Source organism: Molothrus aeneus, chromosome 6 (genome assembly GCF_037042795.1).
Source record: "Molothrus aeneus isolate 106 chromosome 6, BPBGC_Maene_1.0, whole genome shotgun sequence".
In the NCBI taxonomy this organism is placed as follows: domain Eukaryota; kingdom Metazoa; phylum Chordata; class Aves; order Passeriformes; family Icteridae; genus Molothrus; species Molothrus aeneus.
Genome location: NC_089651.1, coordinates 60,656,904 through 60,682,727, shown reverse-complemented (window position 1 = coordinate 60,682,727; position 25,824 = coordinate 60,656,904). Strand labels below are relative to the sequence as shown.

The 25,824-nt window shown below is 52.1% G+C and overlaps 2 protein-coding genes and 1 pseudogene across 4 annotated transcripts in view; 2 read left to right on the top strand and 1 right to left on the bottom strand.

Annotated features, from left to right (window-relative positions):
• The window catches only part of TXNDC16 (thioredoxin domain containing 16), a 40,310-nt gene extending 37,518 nt beyond the window's left edge, over nt 1–2,792 (bottom strand). Inside the window, exons 1-2 of one of the 3 annotated variants that reach the window (XM_066552039.1) lie at nt 2,752–2,792; nt 2,174–2,413 (exon numbers count right to left, since the gene is read on the bottom strand). The gene's annotated coding sequence lies outside the window, so the exon portion shown is untranslated. Of the gene's footprint in view, nt 1–1,506; nt 1,599–2,173; nt 2,414–2,751 lie in introns of those variants that run through there. The other 2 variants (XM_066552040.1, XM_066552041.1) reach the window with 2 other exon arrangements.
• Nucleotides 2,793–3,116: 324 nt separating this feature from the next.
• Nucleotides 3,117–22,995, top strand: GPR137C (G protein-coupled receptor 137C). Its single transcript, XM_066552661.1, has 7 exons — nt 3,117–3,481; nt 10,562–10,605; nt 11,282–11,510; nt 13,879–14,028; nt 14,547–14,669; nt 14,765–14,880; nt 22,601–22,995. Exons 1-7 carry the CDS (start codon nt 3,149–3,151, stop codon nt 22,743–22,745), a joined length of 1,140 nt encoding a protein of 379 aa, XP_066408758.1. The 5' UTR covers nt 3,117–3,148; the 3' UTR covers nt 22,746–22,995.
• Nucleotides 18,568–20,197, top strand: LOC136558193 (splicing factor 3A subunit 3 pseudogene; annotated as a pseudogene).
• Nucleotides 22,996–25,824: the final 2,829 nt, after the last annotated feature.

Here is a 25,824-nt window from a genome sequence, read left to right as displayed (position 1 = left end):
GAAGGAAGAGCTGCTGGAATTATGGCCTGCAGAGCCAGCTGGAACCCCCTCCACCACCCATAGCCTTCCTTGGATTCAGCAGAAACACCACCAGCCTGGACTTTAATGGCAGTGATGGAAAATCCACACTTGGTCTTGTCCAAATATCATCACAGAATCCCAGAATGGTTTGGGCTGGAAGGGACCTTAAAAACCAAAGTTCCAATCTTGTCATGGGCAGGGACACCTTCCACCATCCCAGGCTGCTCCAAGCCCTGTCCAGCCTGGCCTTGGGCACTGCCAGGGATCCAGGGGCAGCCCCAGCTGCTCTGGGCACCCTGTGCCAGTGTCTCCCCAGAAATGCACCACCCTTGTTATTTTAATCCCATTCCATCCTCTCCCAGCCTGCAGAGGCCTCAGCTGCTAAGTTTTAACTCCCTAAGTAGATGTTCCTAAACCAGGAGCATTTAGGATGCTCCTAAAAGGAGTCACTTCAGGCTCTCCTGTGCTGATTGACCCCAGTCAGGGCTCTCTTTGCAGCAGGACATTCATCCCACACCCTGCTGGCACAGATTTTTGGCAGGATTCTCACCTGCCCTCCATGCCCTTCTGGGAGCACTTAACCAAGGAGCTGCTCTCCCAAATTTCCTGGCAGGGAAGGCTCAAACCAGACTCCAAAGCCACGTGGGGCTGCCTCAATCCCTTAGCTCCAGCAGGATGGACAGGCTGAAGTTCTCTCTCCAGCTCACCTGCATGTCCCAGCACAAACATCCCTCCTGCTGCTGCTCCAAAATGTGAGGCAGAGAGGAACACTGACAGCTCTTGCTGCAGTTTTGTCCATGCAAACAGGTTTCCTATAGGTGATCCAGGAAAATGACAGAATCCTTAAGGTGGGAAAAGCCCTCTAAGATCATTGAGTCCAAGCATTCCCCAAGGGAAATGACTTCCCACTGCCAGAGGGCAGGGTGGGATGGGATATTGGGAAGGAATTCTCTGTGAGAGTGCTGAGGCCCTGGCACAGGGTGCCCAGAGCAGCTGGGGCTGCCCCTGGATCCCTGGCAGTGCCCAAGGCCAGGCTGGATGGGGCTTGGAGCCACCTGGGATGGTGGAAGGTGTCCCTGCCGTGGCAGATGTGGAACTGGATGAGTTTTAAGGTCCCTTCCAACCCAACCCATGATTTCTTGCCTGGAATTATATTAACTTTTTGTATTTTTCACTACACATGTCCCTTCCTTGCTCCAGACTTTTCCTACACAGCCAACACGTTCATCATCACAAACCCATGATAATTATCACAGGTTCATTATCATCACACAATTAGCTGGCACAGAGCTCAACCCAAATCCTTTCAAATTTTCCAAAGGCAAGTTCTTGGACACAACTGATTTGAGTAGAGTGGTAGAGCTGCAATTCCCCAGCATCTGGAGTTGGAATAACAGTGAGATGCTTCTCCAGAGTTTTGGGATAAGCCTGCAATTATGGGACTGAAATAACCACTGGCCCTTTGCACTCACTGCATCTCCCTACCTCCTCCAGGGGCAGCTGTAGGAGCATCTTGAAGCACAGGGATCCTTTTCTGGGAACTTCCAAGTGCATCCCAGCCTGTTGTCCAGTGTGCTTTGCCTGGAGTTTTGCTGAAATTTTTCCCTGGATTTTTGATGCTCCCATGCTGCCCTTTATCCTGCCACTTCCAGAAGAGTTTCACTTTCATTTTCATTTCCAGGTCCAACTTCCCAGCAGCTGAGTCTCACTTGCTATCCAAGGCTGCAGGAGGGACAGAGAGCAGCCTTTGTCTCTGCCCACACCAGGAGAGGAGGGCTTTGATTCCCGTGCACAGCAGACACCCTGCAGCACGGAATGGAGAAAACCTCTAAAAGGAGTCCAACCATTCCCCCAGCACTGCCAAACCCACCGCTAACCCACGTCCTCAAGCGGTTTGTGAACACTCCCAAGGAAGTGAATCCACCGCTTCCCTGAGAGCATCACCGCATGCTGGAATCACCATCTGCTGGAATCTCCACCTGCTGAATTCCAACACCTCCCTGCTGGAACCAGCATCACCCACTGCTGCTGCTGCTGCTGCTGCCCCGTTCAATCTGTCCTTGGGAACCAGCCCCCCGAAATCCCTGGAAAGCAGCCGGCACTGGGTGCACATCACCGAGCAAGCTGCGGGCGGCTCGGGGCTCTCACCTACCCGGTGTCCCGAGCGTTCAGGCCGATGTCCTCATCCCTGCTCCGCGATATTGGGACAGCACCGAGGCGTCCCCCGGCCCCGGCTGCACGACTGGAAAAGCCGGGATGGGCTAAAACCAGCGCGGCTGGGTCTGTGCCAGCCGAGGGAAGCGATCCCTGAGCCCAGCGAGGCCTCTCGGTACCCACCGGAGCCGGGAGCTGTTCGCAGCTGAGCTGTGCCGGCATCCACAGGGATGGCCGCCTGCACGGAAGGAACAGACGGTCCGTGAGGGACACCCGGACAGCCCCAGCCTGGAACGGGGATGGTCCCGGTCCGTGAGGGACACCCGGACATCCTCAGCCTGGAACGGGGATGGTCCCGGTCCGTGAGGGACACCCCGATATCCCCACAGAGCCTGAAGCGGGGATGGTCCCGCACCCCGACTCTGCCTGCGGGGATGCCCGGTTCCCCCCGGTTTCGCCCGGTTCCTCCGTAAGGCCCCTCAGCGCTCTCCTCACGGCCCCTCTCAACCCTTCGCTCCCCTCTCTCATCCTTCTCATCCCTTTCTCCCCTCTCCCCGTCCGTCTCTCATCCCTTACCGGTTCTCAGGGAAGGAGGGATGGCGGGCGGGCGGCGCCGCCAACCCAACAAGCAAAGCGGCGGCGCGGCGGGGGCGTCGCGCGAGTGATTGACAGGCGGCGCCGGCCAGTGGGCGCGGCGGGTGGGCGCGGCGAGGGGCGTGGCCGGTGGACGGCCAATGGGGAGCGCGCGCCGCCGCCCCTCAAATCAGCGGGCTCAGCCGGCTGTCCCCGGCACGGAGTTGTTTGGCGGCGGGCGGGCGGGCGGTGCAGCCGGGCGGGCGGGAGGAGGAGAAGGAGAAGGAGAAGAAGAAGGGGAAAAGGCGGGGGGGGGGAGGAGGTCTCCCCTTTGTTGCATGGGGGTGTCCAGCCGGGGCTGAGGGAAGGCAGGGAGGGGGTCGGTGCCTCCCGCTGCCCCATGGCCCTCGCTGAGGGGGCGGCCGTGCCCTACGCCGTGGAGCTGGGGCTCACCGTGCTCCACACGGCGCTCTACGCCGCGCTCTTCCTCTTCGCCTACCTGCAGCTCTGGCTGCTGCTCTACTACCGCGAGCGGCGGCTGAGTTACCACACGCTCTGCCTCTTCCTCTGCCTGCTCTGGGCAGCCCTCAGGACCACCCTGTTCTCCTTCTACCTGCAGAATTCCCTGCAGGCCCTCCGCCTCCAGCAACCCTTCGCCCACTGGCTCTTGTACTGCCTGCCCGGCTGCCTCCTCTTCTCCAGCCTCTGCCTCCTCAACCTCTATTTCGCCGAGGTAAGTTTTGCCTTTTGGGCAAAACCCCTCCAAAATTCTCTTTCCCAAACCTCCACCCTGCGGGACACCGGGGCTGGAAGCTCCTCTTCAAACTTGGAGCGCCCTGGAGCCGAGGCTTTGGGGTGCGATGGGGATGTGAGCGCCCAGGTGAGGGTGGGGGGCGATCCTGAGGGGCCGATCCTTCGGGACAGCCTGAGGGGATGCGGGGCTGTGCCCTGAATCCCGGCTGGGAGGGAGGCACAGGGCTTGTGCCCTGAATGCAGCCCTCGGTCCAGACTTTGGGACAGCCTGGGGGATGCAGGGGTTGTGCCCTGAATCCAAGCTCGGGGTGGGGGGGGAAACACAAGGATTGTGCCCTGAATGCAGGCTTGGGGAGAAGCACAGGGATTGTGCCCTGAATCCAAGCTGGGGGGGCGGGGTGGGATTTGGGGGGGATGGTGTGAGCTAAAAGTGTGCCCAGAATCCCAGCATCAAGGCTTTGGGGTGCAGGGCTGTACCCTACCTGCAGACCCCGCCTGGGGGGGTCAGCCACATGCCCTGAATTTGGGATTAGGGGGTGCGGGGACATGCCCTGCTCCCAGGTGGGCTTTTCCTCTTTGCAACCCAGACCCACCGCGGGGTGTTTGTGTGTGTGGGGGGAGGGGGGGGGCATCACTTGGGGGACTGTTTTGCATCTTTTTTCTGTTTTTTAATTGATTCCCCTTCTGCAAAGGGGACCAGAAAGTGGCAGCAAGCAGGGGCTGCTCTGGCCTGGAGTGATGCCAACCATTACGTCACCAGCCAGAGCCTCTTCTGCTATTGTTGCTGCGCTCCCTCCTTCCCTCCATCGCTCCGCTGCGAACCCGGCTTGTTGTTCCGCAGCTTGTCAGACAAAAAAACCCCGAGATCCCTCACACAACAGCCCGGGGCAGCCGAGGGGGGCCCCTTCCCAGCGCCAGCATCGCTGCTGGGACAGTGCGGAGCCGCTTGTTATTGTCACCGAGCTGTGTCCCTGCTTTTCTGGGTTTCCCATCACTCCTGTGGTGATTTTTAGCCTCCTTTCCTTAGTCCTTCCACTTGCCTTTATCTCCTAAAGCCCTGGCTCTCCCCTCCCCATCCTCCTCCTGAATATTTTGTTTCTGCTCCAGTTTCTCTCGAGCAGCCCTTTGCTCGCCTGCCTCCCGGTTCGCTGCCTATTTATGAAACAAGTCACCACTTTTTCCTTGCAGCTTTGTTGTTGTTGTTGTTGGGATTCTTTGCTCTGCAGCTCTCAGCTGTTCCCCAGCCTCACAAAGGAATGGCTAGCACACAGAAATCTCTCCAGTGTGTCACCCACGGGAGTTATGATTTCATTTTCCCCAGGACACCAACATTCACATGACACTTGGAGCACTGGGGTTGTTCTGCTGTTCTGGTGCTTTTCCCCACTCTTTTCCCCCTTCAATAAACACCTGGAGGCTTTGGGGGTGAGCTGCCTGTTGCAAAAGGTGTTGTTGATGAAGTGGCAGTGCAATAACAAATGGTGCATAGAGTGCACAAATCCATCTTGTCTGCTTAAGCGAGCCTGACCTCCCAGTTGCTCCAGCCAGGAGGGGTTGGTGTCCCTTGAAAGGCAGGGATTCTGTGCTCTGCTCCACAGAGTGGCTGGATTTCTGTTTTCCTCTGGGTCGCTGGATTTGACAGCAGATTTGCCTCTCTGCAGGCTTGTTTAAAGGTCCTCTTAAAGTAAATCCACATAGATTCCCAGGCTTCTCCTCCTCCCACGATATCTGTTTTGCAGTGAACTCTGCATGTATCCCATTTCTTTCTCCTTGAAGACCTAGAGCCAAGGGAAATCCTGTCTGAGGAAATAAGAGCTCTGAATCTGGAGTGGGGAAGGATAAAGTGACTTATAAAAATGGGTCTGCATTGCTCAGCTCCAGGGAGGGCCTGACACTTCCCTGGAACAACCAGGAGGGGTGTCCATCACTCCGTGGGGTTTTTTGGGAGATCTCACTGGTGAAGCTCCAGAGGTTTGGAGAAAAAAGATGGAAAGCCTGGAGCTTTTCTGGCTCCCATCATCTAGAGGTGACTGGGGTGTTCAGTGGTGTGACTCCAGCAGAATGTGCCCATCCATTCCCAGTTTTTAAGGGCCACTTGGCAGCAGCCTGTGGAAGGACACTGAGCTTCTGCTGCCCTGGGGGTGGCATCCTGAGCTGAGATGCCCTCAGATAAAAGCAGGAGCTGCTGCTGTGCTGAGGGCCTGGCTCATTGTCCCTGTACACAGAGCCTCCTTTGTGGAGATGCTGGAGAAATGGCATCTGGGCAAGAAAATGGCCTGTGCTGATATTTGAGCTGTTCTTGCTTGATTTACAGAGCCCCTCAGGCAGCACAGAGGCTGGGGATGGAAAGGTGCTGGGGAAGAAGCTCCAGGAACAGATACCTGTGGAGAACTGGCATTACTTAACACTCCAGGCTGTTTCAGGGCTGAAATTCAAATTTGCTGAATTGCCTGGTGTTCCTCCTTTCTGTGGGGACAGGTTGTCCTCTTCCTGTCCCATCTTGGCCCCTGAGATCCCTGAGGGGATGCAGAGACCTGACAGAATCAGTGTGGGATGTGTATTTATTTTTCAGAGATCCCAGAATGGTTTGGATTGGAAAGGACCTTAAAACTCATCCAGTTCCACCCCCTGCCATGGGCAGGGACACCTTCCACTGTCCCAGCTTGCTCCAACCTGGCCTTGGACACTGCCAGGGATCCAGGGGCAGCCACAGCTGCTCTGGGCACCCTGTGCCAGGGCCTCATCACCCTCCCAGCCAGGAATTCCTTCCCAATGTCCCATCCATCCCTGCCCTCTGGCAGTGGGAAGCCATTCCCTGGCTCCTTTCATTCCATGCTCTCATCCTCTCCAGCTCTCTTGGGATACTTTTTCCACCTGGAACATCCCTTGAGCTTGGGAGCATCTCTTCCTTTCCACTTCAGCTTGTACCAGAAGGAGTCCCTTCCTGGCAATCTGGAGTTCAGAGTCCATCAGGTCAGAATTCCTCAGATCCATTCCCAATCTTGCCTCAATAGCTCTGATGTCCAACCTAGGATGCTCCTTTGCCTTTCCTTTGGAGTAGCTCCTGTGCTGCTTGAACAATGGCAGCTTTCCCAAGAGTCTGCAACTTCTGCTTTTCCCCAGCTCTTGGTCAGGACCATGGAAATGGAAATACATGGAAGGAGCTCAGGGTATTTAGCCTGGAGAAAAGGAGGCTCAGGAGGGACCTTGTGGCTCTGCAGAACTCCCTGACAGGAGGGGACAGCCAGGGGGGCTTGAGCTCTGCTCCCAAGGGGACAAGGGACTAGAGAAAATGGCCTCAGGCTGTGCCAGGGGAGGTTTAAATGGGATATTAGGGAAAATTTATCCTTGGAAAGGAGCTGCCAGGGAGGTTTGGAGTCCCCATCCCTGGAGGTGTCCAAGGAACCCCCGGAGATGGCACTCAGAGCTCTGGGCTTGTGACAAGGTGGGAATCAAGCACAGCTTGGACCTGATGGCCTTGGAGGTCTTCTCCAACTCAAATGATTCTGTGAAGTGCAGCCACAACAACCTTGATCTTAAAGAGCTTCTTGAGCCTTTGGCACTCCTGGTTGTCCTGGGAATCAGCAGGGATGGGTAAGGAATGCTGGCCTGGTGGTGTGGCCAGAGCCCTTCACCTGCCTGGCTTGCTCTAAGTTCTCCATGTGAGGGGATGACATCAGCCCCTTTCATCCCTCCCTGCTCTCATTGCACTGGAGACAGCCATGGAGAGAGCATCCAGCCTGGGAGATGTTTGTCTCTACTGTCCTGGATCTCCTCACATGGAAAACTGGGAAAATCTCCATCCTTCATTTCCCTCTTTCACCTTCCCTGTGCAGCAGCCACCTGGCAGTGCCCTGTGCCTCAGAGGGACAGCTGCTGAGGCATCTCTGAAACCCCAAACTGCTCCATCCCAGAGCTGATGCTCCCCATGTTTCCCAGAGGAACAGGTGGCCCTGCTGGGGACCAGCTATTCTGGGAAAGGAGGGAACATGCAGAATTGCAGCCTGTGTTCAGGATGGCATGAAATGAGCTCAGCACTAATATGAGGGTGGTGAGGGATCCTCGTGGACAGTTCCAGCTCTTCCTCTGTGGGTTGAAGCTGGGGTTTGCACACTTGGCACAAGGTGTGATCCCAGAATAATCTGTGCTGTGCTCCCATCATTCTGTGGTGAGGAGAGGGATCTGTGTGGGGATGCTCCTGCAGCTGAGCTGTGTTGGGGCAGGGCATGGTTGTGTCTTGTGTCTGCAGAGCCCAAATTTGTGTTGGATTTATGAAGCAAAAAAAAGGATTTGATTCCAGTGGACAGCAGCAAGTTCCTGGATCTTGCAGATCTGCTGGAAAGTAGCCTGGTCTTGGTCCAGCCTGAGTGCCTCACTGTAAGGTTTAAGGTTTAAGATCCTGCCTTTTGCAGGCGCTGGGAGTGGTCGTTGGGTTCATCTGTGGGATCTGGGATGTGTCACTCTTCTTCCCTTAGCAGCTGTGACACCTGCAGTGCACCTTCTGAGGGTGAGTGTGTCTCTGAACACACCCTATGGGCTCTCTGGGATGTGATGTGAGCAAGAAAATCACTTTTGTGGGATAAACCCACCCAAAAGCCCCCAGCATCATGGAGGGCTTTGGGGTCTGTAGCTCATGTCGGCCTCACCTTCTGGCTGATGTGGAGTGCCCAAGGGATCCATGGCTCTGGAAAGGCACCTGGGTACTCCAAACTGCTGTGAAAGATTGGTTCAGAGTAAATGTTCCCAGTCCTGCTGCTCTGTGCTGCTGAGACCTCTGGTCTCTCTTTTCATGCTTGATTTCTGGAGCTGGGCTCAGCTCAGATTTGAAGGAACTGTTCAGTTTGCAGGGGTTGCTGCTCACAGCTTGGCCTAATGCACCTGCTGAAGCACAGGGCTCTATTTTTCCTGTGTTTCTGAAGAACAGAATTGCTCCTGAGCTCTCTGTGCTGGGTTTTTCACAGCAGAACCCTCTGCCTGAGCTGTCCTTGGGCTCTGGGAGCAGCAGAGCCCCGTGCAGGAGGCTCAGAGCTCATCTCAAGGATAAGAACCCAGAGACACCCTGTGCACTCTGCTGGTGGCACCTCCTGACCCAGTCCCTGGGGAGGAAAAGCAGCCTTCAGATAACTTATCAGCCTTAAGAACCAAAACCACCAAAGCAGAGGTGGCTGTTCCTTTCCTGAACTTATTCCTATAACTTTCCAGGGGCTAATAAAAATGTAAGGCTGGAGCTGTGGTCTCCCTCTGCTTTCCATGGCAGCAGGCCAAGCATGAGGCTCAAATTGCTGTTGCACTCTTAACCCTGACTCAGCTTTGTGTGCCTTCATCCCTGGGGCTGCAGGGGAGGGTTTGGCAAGAGTGTCCTGCCCAAAACAGCATCTCCTGTGAGCCAGGGGCACTTCCCTGCTCAGCTGAGGGGCTGTTCTCAGCTGGGAACACAACATTCCCAGCTGGAATACGAGCCAGGGGCTCTGCAGGGCTGTTCAGAGGCTGAGGTTACAGCAGGAGTGCAGATTGCTCAGTGGATTTCCATGCTGCTGCAATGGGTGCTGAACCAGGAGTTTCCCAGCTGGATGTCACCAATGCCTGTTTTGACAGGACAAGAGGAAACAGCCTCAAGTTGTGCCAGGGAATATTTAGATCCTAAGTGGATGTTAGGAAAAAATTCTTCACTGAAAGGGTGGTGAGGTGTTGGAACTGGCTGTTCAGGGCAGTGGTGGAGTCCCCAGGCCTGGAAGTGTTCAAAAAACTCGTGGATGTGGCACTTGAGGGCATGGTTTAGTGGTGAATGTGGTGCTGCTGGATTAATGGTTGGACTTGGTGACCTTGGAGGGCTTTTCCAACCTCAGTGATTCAGTGATTCCAAAGTGCCTGAATGTCACCCACAGCAAACAAGGGAGGATTCAGGGATATTTCTGTTTTGGAGTCACCGTGTGGCCCTTCCCAAGGCCCAGTTTCTTGTAGCTGAGATGAGTTTTAGGGCTCAGAGTGGATTGTGCCACACTCCTGTCACTCTGTGTGCCAGGACAAGGGGACAGGGAGCATTCCTGAGGCTGGATACCTCCCTCTGCTGAAGAACCACATCTCATTCCTCACTAAGTCAAACTCATCCTCTCTCAGGAAGAGGAGCCAGGCACTGGAAGTGGCTCTTGGAGGAGAATCACTGAAGCTGTCCAATGTCCTTTGAAATGCTTGGAAGCACTGCAGTGGCTCAGACAGCTCTCAGATCCTGAAATGGCTCTGGAAATCCCCTTGGCAGCAGCCTGATTCCTGAAGTTCATGTGCCATTTCTACCTCAGTGCTGACTTGGAAGCAGGAGCCAAGGAATCCCAACAGGATAAAAGGTGCCTGAGGATGCCTGGGAGGAGATGAGTGATCCTTCACTGCTGACAGGGAAGGTGCCTTGTGGGAGAAGGGAAACTGAGCCTCCACAGCTGAGCAGTGATCCCACAAGTGCAGCTGGGATCACCCTGGATGTGTCTGTGCCTCTTCCCAAGTTCCTTGAAAGTCTCCAATCAGGACATGAGCTCTGCCTGTGGCTGAGTCTGACTCCAGCTCTGGGATCCTCCCTGGTAGGGTCTGGACCTGGAGCTGGACACAACCCGGTTCTGAGCAGTGTGAGCACTGGTTCCCTGTGCCTTTGCAGCAGGAATTCACATCTGAGCTGTGACTTGGGAGTATCTGCACCTTCCTAAACTGTCCCTGCTCCTCTGACATGGAAATCCAGCGTGGCTGAGGTCCTAAAATAGCCCAAAACATTGGGAAAAGGAGGTGTATTTTTGAAGGATGTTAAAGTGCTAAACTCCCTTCTTTTCTTGAAGTCTTCAAGGTGTGGTGTTAAAGTGCTTGTCACATATGGGGTGTTAAATATGTTTATGGTTGTTGGGAACCTGCATTTGGGCTGGGCTTGTACAAGGAGGAAGTGCCATTCTTTTGGGTCCAGAGCAAGACTCGATGCTGATAAATAACCCAGATTCCTTGGAGACGTCCAGCTGGGTTCTGATTTCCCTGTTCATCTCTTGAAAGGAAACCTAAATTAATCCTGTGCAAATCTTTCCTCCAGGTCATATTCAAAGTGAAATGTGCAGCTGAATTCAACAAGTACAAGTAAGTGCTGCTGTCCTGACCTTCCCTCCAAAGCTGGTCCCAGGGGAACTGGCTGGGAAGGGGAGGGTCAGGCCCCAAAAGCTGACCAGAGCTCTAATTCCATACCTGTGCTCTGAGAAAGGAGCCGAGTTTCACCTTGGAGCAGGACTGGGAGCTTCAGGGGTGCCAGAGGAGCTCGAGCATCCCAGCTCCCCTGGGTGGACTCTCAGGGTCACTCTGAGCTGTCCCAGCCCAGGAAAGATCAGCAGAACAAGGCTTGAGCAATGGGGGAGCCCCAGGTTTGTGCAGCCCAGGTGCTTCCCAGGGAAACCCAGGGTGGAAAATGCAAGCTCCAGGGGCTCTCAAGAAAGGAGTTGCAGTGGTTGTGATGACTCATGGCTTATTGACTGGAGTTAATGCAGAGCTGGAGCAACACTTAAAATCTGCAAGATAAGAACCTGACTGTCAGAAGATGAGTCTTGTAACTCATGACTGCTTACGCTGCTCATGTGTTATGAGAGCAGCTCCAACAAATCCTCTGCAGCCTTGGGCTGCCAATACAACCCCTGAAATTTGCTGGAATGCCTGAGCTGCCCAGCAAGCTGAGCCCTGGGAGGCTCTGCTGAGACAGGAGGGAGGTGCACAATGAACCTGGCCTTGTCTCACTGACCATTTTTTCCCCTCACCATGTCTCCAGGGTCCTGTTGTACCTGGGCTCCATCCTCACCAGCCTCCTGTTCCTGGTTGTGAATTTAACCTGTGCAATGCTGATCCACGGGGAGGTCCCAGAGAAGCAGCTCAGGTGGACGGTCCTGGCCCGGGCTCTGGTCAACGACAGCCTCTTCATCCTCTGTGCCATCTCCCTGGCCTGCTGCATGTGCAAACTGGGAAAGATGTCTTCAGCCAACGTCTACCTCGAGTCCAAGGTGGGTAAATGCCTTGGGAATTCCCTCTGGGGCTGCTCAGCTGGATCTGGGTGTGCTCACTCAGGGCAGCGCTGGCCTGGTGGCACCTGAGCTGCTCTGGCTCAAATTCTCCTTCCAGCGTGGAGGTGGCAACTCTTGGATTCCTCCCTTTCACCAAGTGCATGCTCCTGCTGTGGGAGTGGTGTTTCCTGCATGTTTTAGGGGAATACTTTGTCTGCAGCTTTGGCATAACAGATTTATGAGCTGCTTCTGCCTTTCAGGCACAGAAAATCCCAGGTTTGCCTTGAGAGGGTTCTCTCAGAGCAGCAGATGCAGTTTTGTCTGTGTATTTTACCTGTAGCAGGTGTGTCATGATTCCCTGCAAAGGGGATCCCCCAGAAATCCAGCTTTAGGTGGGCTCTGCTTGGCTAGGATGAGATGAGCATTTTGGAATGGGAGGAGAAGTTGCTGTAGGTCCTGTCCCAAAGCAGGACAGGTGAGGGTCTGAACACACACAGCTCTTCTCCAGCAGATAGGAAAGTGGAAAAACCACCAGCAGTGTGGCAGGAGGCTGCAGTCAGTGCCCACCTGAGTGCCTGGAAACATCTTGAGGAAAAGCCAGAGCACCTGAGCACAGCCAGCTGAAGCTGAGGCTGTCTGTAGGAGCTGTCTGGCTCCTTAAGCAGCAGAGGGCATCGGTGGCTTCCTGGAATGCAGGGGGTATGGGCTGGGTCTGCTCTCCTGCCTCGCTCTGTGACAGCTGTCCAGAGGCTGCAGGTTGCATCCAGCTCTGCAGTGAGGCAGGAGCAGAGAAGCTGCTCAATCCCTGCTGGCCTGGGCCTGCTATCCAGCTCTGGCTGCCTCTGGACACTCATTAACTCACCCAGTTCCCCCAATGCAGGAACTTCCTCTCCTCACATGCCCGAGGCTGCCCCTGGGCTGTGTGCAATGTGCTCAAGGGAAGCCTCTGCTCTGCACTTGGATACTCAGCCTGCTGAAGGTCTCTGCCTCCCTCCCCTGCCTTGGGGGCATCCTCTGATGTTGTGTTTGGGAAATTGCTGCAGAAGCAGGCTGGGGATGAGCAGAAATGTTACACAGATGCCCCAGAAGGTTGTCCTGCCCCTGAACTCAAAGGCACACAGCAGGGCTGGAGGCTGCTGCCTCCACACTGAAGGTGGGAATGTTGGAGCTGTGGGAAGGAGGCTGGACTGCAGCCAGCTCCTGTCCTGGGGTCCTTGTGAGCTGGAGATTTGCTTCTGCAGCCTTTGTGCCTCATTGTGCTGGCCTGAGCACCACAGGCTCAGCTTCCAGTGGCAGCAGGATGTGTGCTGGGCTCCAGGGCTGTCTCTTGTCTGTTGGCACCTCTCTCCTGCTGACTCTCTCAAGACACTGTCCTGAGCTCCAGATCTAGGAAAATAGAGCTGGGATGTGCAGCAGACCACTGGGATGAGCTTCCCCAGCAGATTCTCTGCTTAAACACAAAGGCAGCTCAGGTGCTGAGAGATGTTTGTCCCTCACTGTGACTTGGTGCCTCCCAGCAGCCATTAAAGGGATTCACGGATGGATTTAACAAAACCTGGTTTGTCTCAGCATTCCTGAATGGTTTCAGTTGAAAGGGATCTTAAATCCCATCCAGTTCCACCCCCCTGCCATGGGTTACCTTTAACTAGATCAGGATTGCTCCAAGTCCATCCAGCTTGGCCTTGGACACTTCCAGGGATCCAGGGGCAGCCACAGCTGCTCTGTCACCCTGTGCCAGGGCCTCAGCTCCCTCACAACCAAGAATTTACTCCCAGTATCCCATCTAACCCTGCACTCTGTCTGTTTGAAGCCATTCCCTGTGTCCTGCCCCTCCAGGCCATTGTCAATGGTCTCTCTCCATCTTTATTGTGGGCTCCCTTCAGGTACTGGGGTTCAAGCTCTGGGTCTTTGTGCCCACCCCAAATGCTGGAGCTTCCTTCTTAGAGGAGTGTTGGGGTGCTGGGTGGCTGCAACTGAAAGGGCTGGGTGAACACCTCTGCAGGGTCTGGGCTGTGAAGCAGAAGTTGATTTTCCTGCTGGTTGGTTGTTGGCCTTGTGGAGATTCCCAGAGGAAGGCAGGGGGTGGAACAGCATCTCCCTGGACCCCCGGTTTGGAGCTGACTGACAAAGTCCTGCCAGGGACACTCCAGTGCCTCAGATCCTTCCCTGCTCCCAGGCAGCTCTGGCTGTGTGGCTCCTGCAATGAACTCATCACATGAGAAAGCTCTTAGCCAGCTCTGAATATTTTAGCAACAACATACAAATGTTCTGGGTCATTCTTGCCTGCACAGCTGCTCATGCATTTAAGGGAGCAGGGAAGAACATCACAGCTCTGTATTAAAACTCTCTTTATTTCTTCCTGTCCTAGGGAACATCTGTCTGCCAGGCTATTCTGGTGGGATCTGTAGTGGCCCTCCTGTATTCCTCAAGGGCTTGCTATAACCTGGTAGCTGTGGCCATATCTCCAGACGATGTTCCTGGTCCTTTTAACTATGGCTGGGACAACCTTTCAGACAAGGTGAGTGTGTGACCCCCAAATCCAGAGCCAGTGAAGTGAGATGCAGTCACTCCTCATCCTGTGAGGATGAGCAGGGGGCTCTGGGGCTGGGGTCTGAGTAGCTGAACCCCCACATGAGCTGCCTTTCTGCTCTGCTTGCTCTCTGCACCCAGCAAATCTGAGTCCTCCTCTCCCCAGCCACTCCATCGGGAAGGATTCCCTGCTCTTCCCTTCCAGCCTGCCAACTCTTCTTGTGAGGGAGAGGAGGGACAACTCAACTAGAGCAGAACAGCAATGCTTAATCGGGCATGGCTGTGTGTGAGGGGGAATCACTGGTGTGGGCAGGAGCTCCCAGTGCCCTGGTGGCACCCTCTGAGCAGAACCAGCTCACCCAAACCAGCAGCAGCACCAGGTGAAGGTCACTGTGCTGCTTTGGGGACTCCTGCCTTTGGAAAGGTTGCTCTGCACTCCCAGTTCCAGCTTCTGGGAGCTCTGTGGGTGGCTGGGATGACACAGACCCCTCTGCCTTGTGCCCACAGGTGCACGTGGAGGTGAGCAGTGAGGAGTACGTGGTGTTTGGAGTGGTCCTGTTCCTCTGGGAGCTGGTGCCAACCACTTTCGTGGTGCTGTTCTTCCGCGCTCAGAGACTGAGCCAGAACCTGGTAGGCCTGAGCAAGTCCCCCTGTGCTGGGAGGAATGCCTGGCATGACTTTTTGGGAATGTTTTGCTTCTGGCCTAACTCCTTTCTCCTTGGCAGACTCCAGCAGGGATGGTCAACAGCCACAGCTACAGCTCCAGGGCCTATTTCTTTGACAATCCCAGGCGCTACGACAGCGACGATGACTTGTCACGGCTCGGGGCCAGGGAAGGAGGGTAAGGAAGGGTTGTGCTGCTGCTCTGCTGCCCTCTGGGGCAGCACCAGAGCTCCTGGCTTCTGCTCCCAGGGAAAACTTTGGTGGAAGAGGCAGCTTGGGTGAAGTAGATGCGGCAGGAAGCCTCTGACAGAGCTTTTGTTCCCTTGTGCAGCTCAGGAGCTGTTTTTATTGGGCAGAAGTGACCAGCTCAGAGAGGTGGATGGTGCTCACAGGTGGTGATTGCAGACAGGAGGGCTGGGATCCATTTCAGAGGGCTCTGAAATGATCTCCAGAGGGGTTTCTCCACTGGGGAGTGAGAGCTGGTGAAGTTCTGGAAGGGAGTGGGGACAGGAAGTGCTGGTGTGGAGGACAGTGGTCAGGTATCCCCAGCAAAACTCTTACAAGGCATCCTGGCAGCCCTATCACCTGTCTCCATGGAATGGTTAGGGATGGAAGGAACCTTAAAGCCATCTTGTTCCACCCCCTGCCATGGTGGAACATAATGGGCTTTAAGGTCCCTCTTGTTCCACCACCCTCCACTATCCCAGGCTGCTCCAAGCACTGTCCCTCCTGGCATGGAACACTTTACTTCCTTTTCTCTTCCAAGTCCCTCAGTGTTGGAATAAATCAGCTGAGACTCCATTTCCTTCATGCAGAAAGCCAATTCCTTATTCACAAAGCTCATCTTTATAGAAATACCAGCACTGTATTAAACCTAATTTGTCACCAATGCAGTGAAATTCAGTTCACTGGTCAGTAAGGGTTATTGTATATGTCTATCAAATTTTCTCTCTCTACATATGTTTACATTTTTCCTTTGTGGATTCTCATGGGACAAATTTTATTATTTACACAGGTGCATTTGTTTTTCACCCTCAGAATAGATTGTTGTGTTAAAGGAACCTCTGATTCTCAAAATAGCTTCACATGGCAACTTGCAAATTGCTTGTTAGCTGCACTGAGAAGAAATGACAGGCCAGCTTTGGTAATTTGATTTCATAAGGCCTTTTTTTAATAATTCTTCTACCTGTCTACAACATCTCACCCATTTCATTAATTTAAAAAAGGCTCTGTTCTGATCCTAAACCAGCTTGCTCTTGGGAGGGTATTATCTCATTAAGGTTATCACTGGTTATCTATTAGATATGAGATGAAAGACTGATTACAATCACAAAGCTTATCAAATTCTATCAAGTCATTGACACAGGATTTCACAGCATGAGAAAACAAAAGAATAATGTCCAATGTCTCTTAGGGATATGGAGATAAATGACCATTGTTTTGAAGTCCAGATAGTTGGGACTCAGGAGAAAGTCCATTAGCTGGAAATGTTGATCTTTGACATCACTGAATGTCCTCATGGGTCAGGGAATAACTGAGGAAGGTTAGTAGGAACACTATACAGTGATGATGACATGGGGCTTTTGTTGGCAAATTGCCCCTGTATTTTGCAGACACAGCTAAGCCTTGGCAGTCCTGCTTCTGTTCCTGTTCTGGCCACGAGGGCTGCAGGGTGATTGGGTTATTTCCCTTTCCACTGGGCCTCGTTTTCCCAGAGGTGATGGGTGATTGATTGAAGGAACAGGTGACCACTTTGAACCCGCTGCTGATAAAACACAAGCATGCCCTCTCTTGAAGTCAGTACGTCAATTAGGCTTTGCTAATTGAGGCACACTCAATCAGGATTTAGATTTGATGATCTTTATTCCAAATTTCTAATGCAAATATTGCACTATTCAAAATTCTTTGTTGTGTAAATTTCTAATGTACATATTACATTATTTAGAGGTTCTTAAGGCACTAAATTCTCCTTTTTGTTTTTGCAAAATGAGATGCATGTATTTGCTTATCAGCTTGAGGAAACATCAAGGCAAAACCATTCATGTAGTGAACAAAAAACTGACAGCAATCAGGAATAAGCCAGGTACAACAATTAAGACTACTTCAGATAATACACATAATTAATAATACATGTGAAATTAGGTAATTAGGAATCTCTGAAACACTGAACCATCATCCCAGAGTCTGTGAACAGCTGACAAACCTCAATTTAGCGAGGGCTTGGATAATTATTTCCAGATAATAATTCCCAAGCTCACTCTAAAGATAGGTTCAGCTGTCATATATAAAGGGTCAAATTGCCAAGTCAAAGTGACCTGAATCCAGTTTTGATGCAGAAAATATTGGGTTTATTGACAGATTCTCCTTCCAGGTAGAGCTAAGGCCTGGCCACAGCCCAGGCTCCATCTGGGAGGGAATTCCCTAAACACATTTTAAAACAAGGCTCTTAAGAATAGCAGTTATGAGTAAAGGCCTTGGGGTTAAAGACTAATCAAACCATCCAGTAGTTGGATCCCTCCAAAGTTTCCTTCAGGATAGAGATGCTTCCAACACAGCAAACTCCTGGAGTGCTTCTGTAATAGGTGGCAAAACCACAAGATCAGCAGTTCAGAGCAGGCTTTCAACAAAGCTCAAGTATCTTTTCTTGGAAGTCTGAAAACCACTTAAAATTATTGGGACAGCATTGGGTCAAACCATAGAGCCAGTGCAGGGACTAGCCAGAGAGCTAAGCTGGTCTAAGAGATGCATAAGCAGCTAGAGAACAAAAAAGAAGGATCCTGACACCACATGAGTCTTTTAGATAATTGCACAAAGAGATGTTAAAGCATATAACAAGCTGACTATAAATACAGTAATAGCATCTTATGAATGATGCCTATTATAAAATCAGTACATTCACATCATGTAACCAATATATCAGTGGTAACCCTCTCAGGAAGATGAGATAACACCTTTCTAAACAGTCATGTACCTATGACAGCAAATGTAACAAAGGAAAGCACTGAAACAGCTTACAATCAACAACAGCCATAATGGAGAATCATCACTGACTCTTCTGTGTTATCTATGGAAGATACAACAGCAGAGATTGTAACGAGCAACAGAACCTTCACAAAATCCAGGGTGAACACACTGTATCTTCTTTATCCACAAACAGCTGTTTGTCAGTGTTTCATCTCAGCTGTTTTAGTCACAGTCATCTTATCTCTTAAAAAAACAGCTTTATACCTTACAGCATAGAAAGGTAATGTTTAACTGTTTTAGATTGCAATGCAGGATGTAACCAGATGTATTCTATCACCAGCTGTTAAAACCAGGTGGGGGACTGTTCTTTATCTCTTCCATGACTCACCCCTCAAAACTCCAGGGGGAGAGCTTCTCTTAATGGGCCAGCTGTTAAAACCAGGTGGGGCAGTTTTCTTTATCTCTTCCACAATGGATCCTCCCTCCAGGAGATATCTTCTGTTAATGGCCCATTGAGTGTCCCTGCATGGCTGATAAAATTCCATCATCCCACTGGGAGATGCTCTCCCCAGGGGGAGGAGCTAAAGCATTCCTACCTGGATATAATTTGATGCTTGGAACACCACAGCAGCCTTTTCCACTGGATTCCCAGAGCAAGACTAGACACCATTGGACCTTCAGAGGACAACTACAGCCTTCTACAGGATCATCCCTTCAACAGAGCCATGTTTGTCACTCCAGGAGAACTGCAACCACCATTTATTCGGACAGCTACCTGACCCTCAGGGTGTCAGGTTGTATTCTGAGTTTGTCTGCTTCAACAGTAACATTTTATTTGTGAGCTAATTATTTCTAAACTTTAAGGAACTGCTGCAGATAAAATTCAAGGTTATAGGACTTGGTTAAGAAATTATTTGCTGCCCATAATCTTGGGAGAAGAGGAGAGCTGCAGGCACACAGGGAAGCGGGATGGAGACAATCCTGGAGCAGCAGCTCCACGAGGAGCGGGAGCGGCTCATGGACATGATGGTGAAGGAGATGCTCACCAAGAAGTCCAAGCTCCATGACCAGATCAACTCGGACCACAGCACCCAGGCCATGCAGGACAGGTATGTGGAGGTGAGCAGCAACCTGTGGGAGCTGTGTGATGACAGGGATGGGCTGCGTGAGGAAGAGCTCAGTGCCATTTCCAGGCCAAATCAATTTGTGGAGTTTCACAACAGACTGAAGCAAATTAAGGAATTTCACCAGAAGCACGCACGTGAGATCTCTGTTCCTATGTCAGTGGAGTCTGAGGAGCTGCTGAAGGCCAGAGACAGCCTGAGTGAGGAAGCTCAGGATCTGGTGGAGCTCACAGATGAGGAAGGGTATGGATGATACTTGGATTTGCATGATTGTCACCTCAAGTATGTTAACCTGAAATCATCAGAGAAATTGGATTATATCACTTACTTAGCCACATTTGACCAACTCTTCACTATTCCCAAGGAGAGAAAAAATGCTGAATATAAGAGGTATCTTGACATGCTCCTTGAGTACCTGCAGGGTTACACAGATCGAGTGAAACCATTACTGGACCAGAATGAACTTTTTGAGAAAATTCAGGCAGAGTTTGAGAAGAAGTGGGAGAATGGCACATTCCCAGGCTGGCCAAAAGAGACCAGCAGTGCCCTCACCCATGCTGCTGCCCACCTGGACCTCTCAGCCTTCTCCTCCTGGGAGGAACTGGCCTCCCTGGGACTGGACAGGTTAAAATCAGCTTTGCTGGCTTTGGGGCTGAAGTGTGGAGGGACTCTGGAGGAGCGTGCTCAGAGGCTTTTTAGCACTAAAGGCTAAAAAGTGCTTCCCTGGAAGCACTTGATCCTTCCTTGTTTGCTAAGAATCCAAAGACAAAAGGAAGCAAGAGAGGTAGTGAAAAAAATAAAGATCTTGCATTCCTGGAAGCTCAGATTTATGAGTATGTGGAAGTTCTTGGGGAACAAAGACACCTCACCCACAAGAATGTGCAGAGTAAGCAGGCACAGACAGGGGAGGAGAGAGAGGAGGAGGAGGAAGAGCAGATCAGTGAGAGTGAAGATGAAGAAAATGAAATAATTTATAACCCTAAAAATCTGCCTCTTGGTTGGGATGGGAAGCCAATCCTGTACTGGTTGTATAAACTCCATGGTCTGAACATCAACTACAGCTGTGAGATTTGTGGTAACTGCACCTACCGAGGGCCCAGGGAGTTCCAGAGGCACTTGGCAGAGTGGAGACACGCCCGTGGAATGAGGAGCCTGGGCATTCCCCACACAGCACACTTTGCCAAGGTCACACAGATTGAGGATGCAGTCTCATTGTGGGCAAAGCTGAAACAGCAGAAGGCTTCAGAGAGGTGGCAGCCTGATACAGAGGAGGAATGTGAGGATTCCAGTGGAACGTGGTGAACAAAAAGAACCACAAAGACCTGCAGCGCCAAGGGCTGCTGTGGGTGTCTCCAGATCACAGAGAAAATCTGCAGAGAGAGTGGGTCTGGCAGCAGCTCTGACTTCTTCAGTGTCTGGATTTTGGATTTTGTATGTGCATGAATATAGATTTCAAGAATACTTTATAGAGTCACTTTCTAGTAAGCCCCTTAGACATTGTTTTATATAACAAACAAACAAAAAAAAAAAACAAAAAACAAACAAACAACAAAAACAACAACAACAAAAAAGGAAAAATGGAACAGAGGTGCAGTGGCCAAGCCATGTATAATAGGTTTCTTAGATGAACATCAATGAAATATAGATTAGCTGATCTCAAGTGATGGCCAGGCACTGCCCCACACAGGGGGAGGAGGGCTGAGCTGCCCCATGCCACCACCAGCTAGGGAATGGAAAACTCTGTGGCATCATCCTGTGCCACTGCACCTCTGTTCTCCCCCCTAAACACTTGTGGTTGAAAAAGAGGCAGGGAAAAGGCAAGAAAACAAACCCTAAAAACTGCACGCATTTTTCAACATTTGTCTACAAATGTAGAAAATTCTCAAAAGGCACCAAGCACCCGCAGCTCTCCTCTTCTGTTTTGGAGTCTGTGAGTTCCACAGGGGACTGCCAACCGAGGGGCCCAGCCCAGGTGGAACCACTGGGTCTGGAAAGAAGCTTTGCTACAAAAATACTGTCTGGTCCTGCTGGTCCTGCAGTTTGAGTTCTGCTGGAGGATGAGACCTGCTCAGATGGCCGCCTGTCTGCACCATCTGGGGGGTAACTTCATCCTGACCGAGGTAATTTTGCACAAGCACACCACTAAGTTCTGGTTCTGGGCTCCTGGTTCTTCATTGGTTTCTCCACGTGGTTTGACTCTTGCTGCCCCTACTGCTGTGTCCAGCTCCAGGATAGAAGGGAAATGACTGACACAGGGGCTGCATGCTCCTGAGCATCCGCATGCAGGGACACACACAGGCACTGTCCCAGAGCCAGAGTGTAGGCTCAGAATCCACTAAATGCATTTACCTAATCAGGGACCAGCCCCATGACCACACAAGACAGTAACAAAGCTGTCAGCATATACTTATTGTACTTTCTCTCTCCTTTTCCCAACATACTTTGCCTCTTCTAACTCACAGTTTGCCTTTCTTTCTGTGATGTTACCACACAGTTGCCATTCTCACGTGTCATTTCCACATCACTTTTCTATTCTGCAACTTGTTTCCCCTCCCCTCAGCAGTTGACTGTTCACTCACCACGGTTCTTGAGACTGTTGTCCCCACGATTTGCTGGGCCCTTGTCTCTTTGGCAGCTCTTAGGCTGCCTCACCTTCCAGGACTCCCTTTGGGCCATGTATCTCCCGAGGCTTGGAGACCACGTTTGTGTTCTGCCACTCACAGTTTAGTTCTCACCTGGTGCACACTTTCTCCCAGGAGTTGTGTTCATTTCCATGCATTCCACACCCTCTGCAGCCCCTTTGCCCGGGTTCCACTTCACCCCCTGCCTCTTGTCTTTGCTTGTTCCGTGTGTGCTTGAATTTCTTTTTGTGCTGATCCTGCAGCCAGCGGTGCTGCTGGTGGCTGTGTCCATGTGCTGTGTCTCCTCTCACTGCTGTTTGCTCCCACCTCAGCCATACTCTTGGCCAGCTCCATCTTCCTTTCATGACTTTGTATGTTCCATTTCTAAATCCTGTCTTGCCACCCAGTCCTGGGGTCAGCTTGGCTCATTTCACCTTTTTTGTGACAAACTGTTCATCTCGCGTTGGTCACATCTTTGGGGGTCACCATGTGTTGGAATAAATCAGCTGAGACTCCATTTCCTTCATGCAGAAAGCCAATTCCTTATTCACAAAGCTCATGTTTGTAGGAAATATCAGCACTGTGTTAAACCTAATCGGTCAGCAATGCAGTAAACCCAGTTCATTGATCAGTAAGGGCTATTGTATATGTCTATCAAATTTTCTCTCTCTACATATATTTACATTTTTCCTTTGTGGGTTCTCATGGGACAAATTTTATTATTTACACAGGTGCATTTGTTTTTCATCCTCAGAATAGATTTGTGTTAAAGGAACCTCTGATTCTCAAAATAGCTTCACATGGCAACTTGCAAATTGCTTGTTAGCTGCACTGAGAAGAAATGACAGGCCAGCTTTGGCAATTTGATTTCATAAGGCCTTTCATTTATAATTCTTCTGTCTACCACACCTCACTTGCTGCCCAGGGGTGTAGAGAGCAGTTCAGAGCTTCTGGCTCCTCTTGACCAGCAGGGCCTGGTGCTCTTCTGCTTGTAGCTGTCTCATCAAAGCCAAGTTTCTCGGAGATGTTGTACCTTCAAACTTCCACCTCCTGACCACTGCTGGGAGCAGAATCTGGAGGAGCCAAATTATTCATCCCTAAAACCTCCATGCCTGTTTTTTTTGGTTTTTTTTCTGCCTCTCCTGCAGCTTGGCCACCTCTCAGTCTGTTTTTTCTGTCTCTCCTGCAGCTTGGCCACCCCTCAGTGCTCGGGCTGCTACGGTTCCCTGGCTGGCACCGACGGCGCCGCGGACAGCGCGCCCTTGCTCTGCGCCGCCGGCGGCTCGGAGATCAACCAGCACCAGCACAGCTCCCACCCTGCCCCACACAACTGAGGAGGCTCCCTCTCTCTGTTCCCAGAGTGGCACTCATGTATAGGATTGTAACCTGGTTTTTTTCCTCTTTTCCTCCTCTCCCCCCTGAAGCATCTAACTCATGACACAAACATTCCACTACCTGCCGCAGCCGTGCGCGCCGAGCCCAGGGGCTGCAGGCACTTCAGTCAGAGAACTGTGACTTTAAGGTACCATGTAGCAAAGTGAAGCTGAACTTCTCTGGAAGCTTTTTTTTTTTTTTTTTTTTTTTCTCCTTGGTCTGGTCTTCAAGATGTTGGCAGCTAAATGCACCAGAGCTTCCTCACTAGAAAAGAAACATCAAATGCATATTTGCACTTTTATCTGCACACTTGGAAGGAACGAATCTCGCTCGGGCCGTGCTTGGCCTGAGACTGTTCTAGTTACTGTTTTAATTGCACATCCAGAGCTGGGAGAGGCACTGGCTTCTGCAGAGATGTGTTCCCTGAAGGACTCTGCATCCCTGGGAGCGGGGAGCTCTGTCTGGGCAGGGCCCCCGGTGCTGGATGCTGGAGTTTTCTGTGCCATATTCCCACCTGGCAGGGCTGGGTGAGGCCCTGGGGCTCGGGGGGTCTTGCCCTGCCTGCTGGTCCCACCTGGCTGCTGCCCTGTCCTACCTGGGCCTGTGGCTCAGAGCTGAGGGAGGTCACTGTTCCTGCTGGCCTCGTGATGGCCCCGCTGGCCCGCGGCAGAGGGACAGGGCTGGAGCTGGCTCAGCAGGAGTGTGTGTGCAGGAATGTGTGTGAATCCAGGGCTGCTGCACCCCTGGGTGCTGGGAGCAGCCCTGCTCCCCCTCCTCCTTGCCCACAGTGGGGCTCCCCTCGTTCCCCTCAGTATTAAATTGCATTTAGCAGATAACCAAGAGTTTTAACCTGAAGTGAATGTGAACTGCTGGGTCCCCACCGAGGTGCAGGGGGTGTGTGGCTGCCTGTGGAACGTTGCTGTTGCTGAAGGAAGGGGCAGAAACCACAGGGATCTGATCCTTGGGCTCCTTACTCTGCCCTCCATGTGGACCTGGGGCCTCCCAGGGTGGGAGTGCTGGGTCAGGTCCCTCTGTCTTTCCTTAACCAAAATAGCCAAGTTTGACCTAGCCTGGGCTCTTTGGAGATGAGGCTTGGTGTTATTCCTGCCTTGTCCCTGAGCTGTGGGGATGAGCAGGGCAGCTTTGGATAAAGGCACTGGTGCAGGGAAGGAGCTGCTCTGACCATGGGGCAAATCCACCCTGGGACTGCTTTTAACCTGCCTCGTGCTGCTCCGGCCCCAGTATGACACTGGGAGCCAGGGAATGCTGTGCTGGGAGCTGTGAGTGCAACCCCAGCCTGGGGCATCCTCTCCTCACCAGCCTGTCCCCCTCACCCCTGGGGCTGTGCTGAGCTCGGTGTCACTTGTCTGTCCCACTGCCCTGTCCCCGTGTGTGGCCTGTGCTCCCCCTGCTCGCCTCCTGCTGGCCCGAAAAAGCAGCAAGTCCTGGCTCTTTTTTGGAGAAGGCAAAGATGGGAACTCTGAGCACACCCCTTGCTCCAGTGTCCACCCCAGCTGCTCCCCTGTCTCCTGGCAGGAACAGGTTGCTCCATCTCAATCCCTGCTTGGCTTATGGCAAAGCTGGTGAAGGGCCAGGCACTGTCACCCTTCCCTCTGCTCCCATAAGCCTCCAAAGACAGCACGTGACACTCGTGGCCCCTGTTCTTGCTTAAATTCCAAAGCACTAGGAGCACTTTAAGTTTTACTTTGGAGGGAAAGGAGTGTAGTGCAAAAAAAAAAAAAAAAAAGGAAAAAAAAAAGAAAAAAAAGAATAATTAAAAAAAACCTACAAAAACCAAGGGCTACAGGCTCATTGTTCCTCTTGCACTGAAGCACACAGCCACACTATGATCTTCCTGGGTTTTTGGGAGGGCAGGTCAGGGCAGTGAGCCTCGTTGCTGATGGGCCCCTGAGCGAGTGGCCAAGTTTGGGTTTTCTCCTCTGTCTGGACTGACAGCTCCTGCTGGGGCTGGTCCTGTGTTTTACTGAAGTCATTTATAGCTCAGAAGTTACAAGGACTTTTTTAATGCATAGTTGCCTTTCATTAAACTTTTTTTTTTTTTTTTTTTTGTGGGGTTGTTTTGTTTCTGTTTTGGTTTTTTTTTTTTTGTATGGTTTAACAGTGTTCTGGCTTTGCAGGTGGGTAGCAGCTGCTGCCCCAGGAGCTGTGGCCAATGAATGTACCTATTTGTTCTTCACTAAATTGTAACCAAGCACTACTCTGTTGAAATAAATTTAAAAAACAACAACAAAAAAAGGACTTTCTGTGCTGGGATGGCTCCCAGGGTGACCCAGCCAGCTCCAGGTGTGGCCCTGTGATCCCCTGTGCCCTGCCAGCACCTGGCACATCCGATTGCTCTGGGATGGGCTCTGGGGGTGGCACAGGGGGTTTCTTTTATCCTCTGGTGTTTCTCTGGCTGCAGCCCTGAGGGAGCAGCTGGAGCTGTGCCAGGACAGGTTTGGGTGTAAATCAGGGAAAGGTTCTTCCCCCAGAGGGTGCTGGCACTGCCCAGGGAATGGGCACAGCCCCGGGGCTGCCAGGGGTGCCCAGGGTGGGAGTGTTGGGGTCTGGGCAGGGCCAGGAGCTGGGCTGGGCACTCTGTGACCCTCGTGGAGCCCTCCCAGCTCAGGGAGGCTCTGCCTGAGCCTGTGTCTCCATCTTGTGAGGTGCAATGTGCTCAAACCAGCGTCCCAGGAGACACTTCTGGCCAGGGGCTGTGCTCTGTCCTTTCCAGGACTGCCTCCCCCAAACCCAGCAGCACCTCCAGACCTGGAGCTTCCTTTATTCCTTCCCCAGCTTCATCCACACCCACACAGCCTTGAGCCAAAGAGCAGCAGCTCAGCTGGAGCCCAGGCTGCTTCTCCTGCTCTCCCCACATTTCAGGGTGGAAAGCAGAGGGGTTTGCACACAGATCCAGGTCTGGAGGGGGCTGTTTTCCAACAGCACTGCCCACACCCAAACCTGTCCTTTCTCCCTGTTGGAGATGGTGCAACCAGGGCTGGAAGGAGCACCAGGAACTCCCTGTTCCTAAAAGAAGAG

Coding starts and splice junctions, on each gene's coding strand:
- GPR137C (XM_066552661.1), top strand. CDS start 3,149: ATGGCCCTCGCTGAGGGGGCGGCCGTGCCCTACGCCGTGGAGCTGGGG. Junction 10,606..11,281: donor GCTGAATTCAACAAGTACAA/GTAAGTGCTGCT, acceptor CCATGTCTCCAG/GGTCCTGTTGTACCTGGGCT. Junction 14,029..14,546: donor GGGACAACCTTTCAGACAAG/GTGAGTGTGTGA, acceptor TTGTGCCCACAG/GTGCACGTGGAGGTGAGCAG.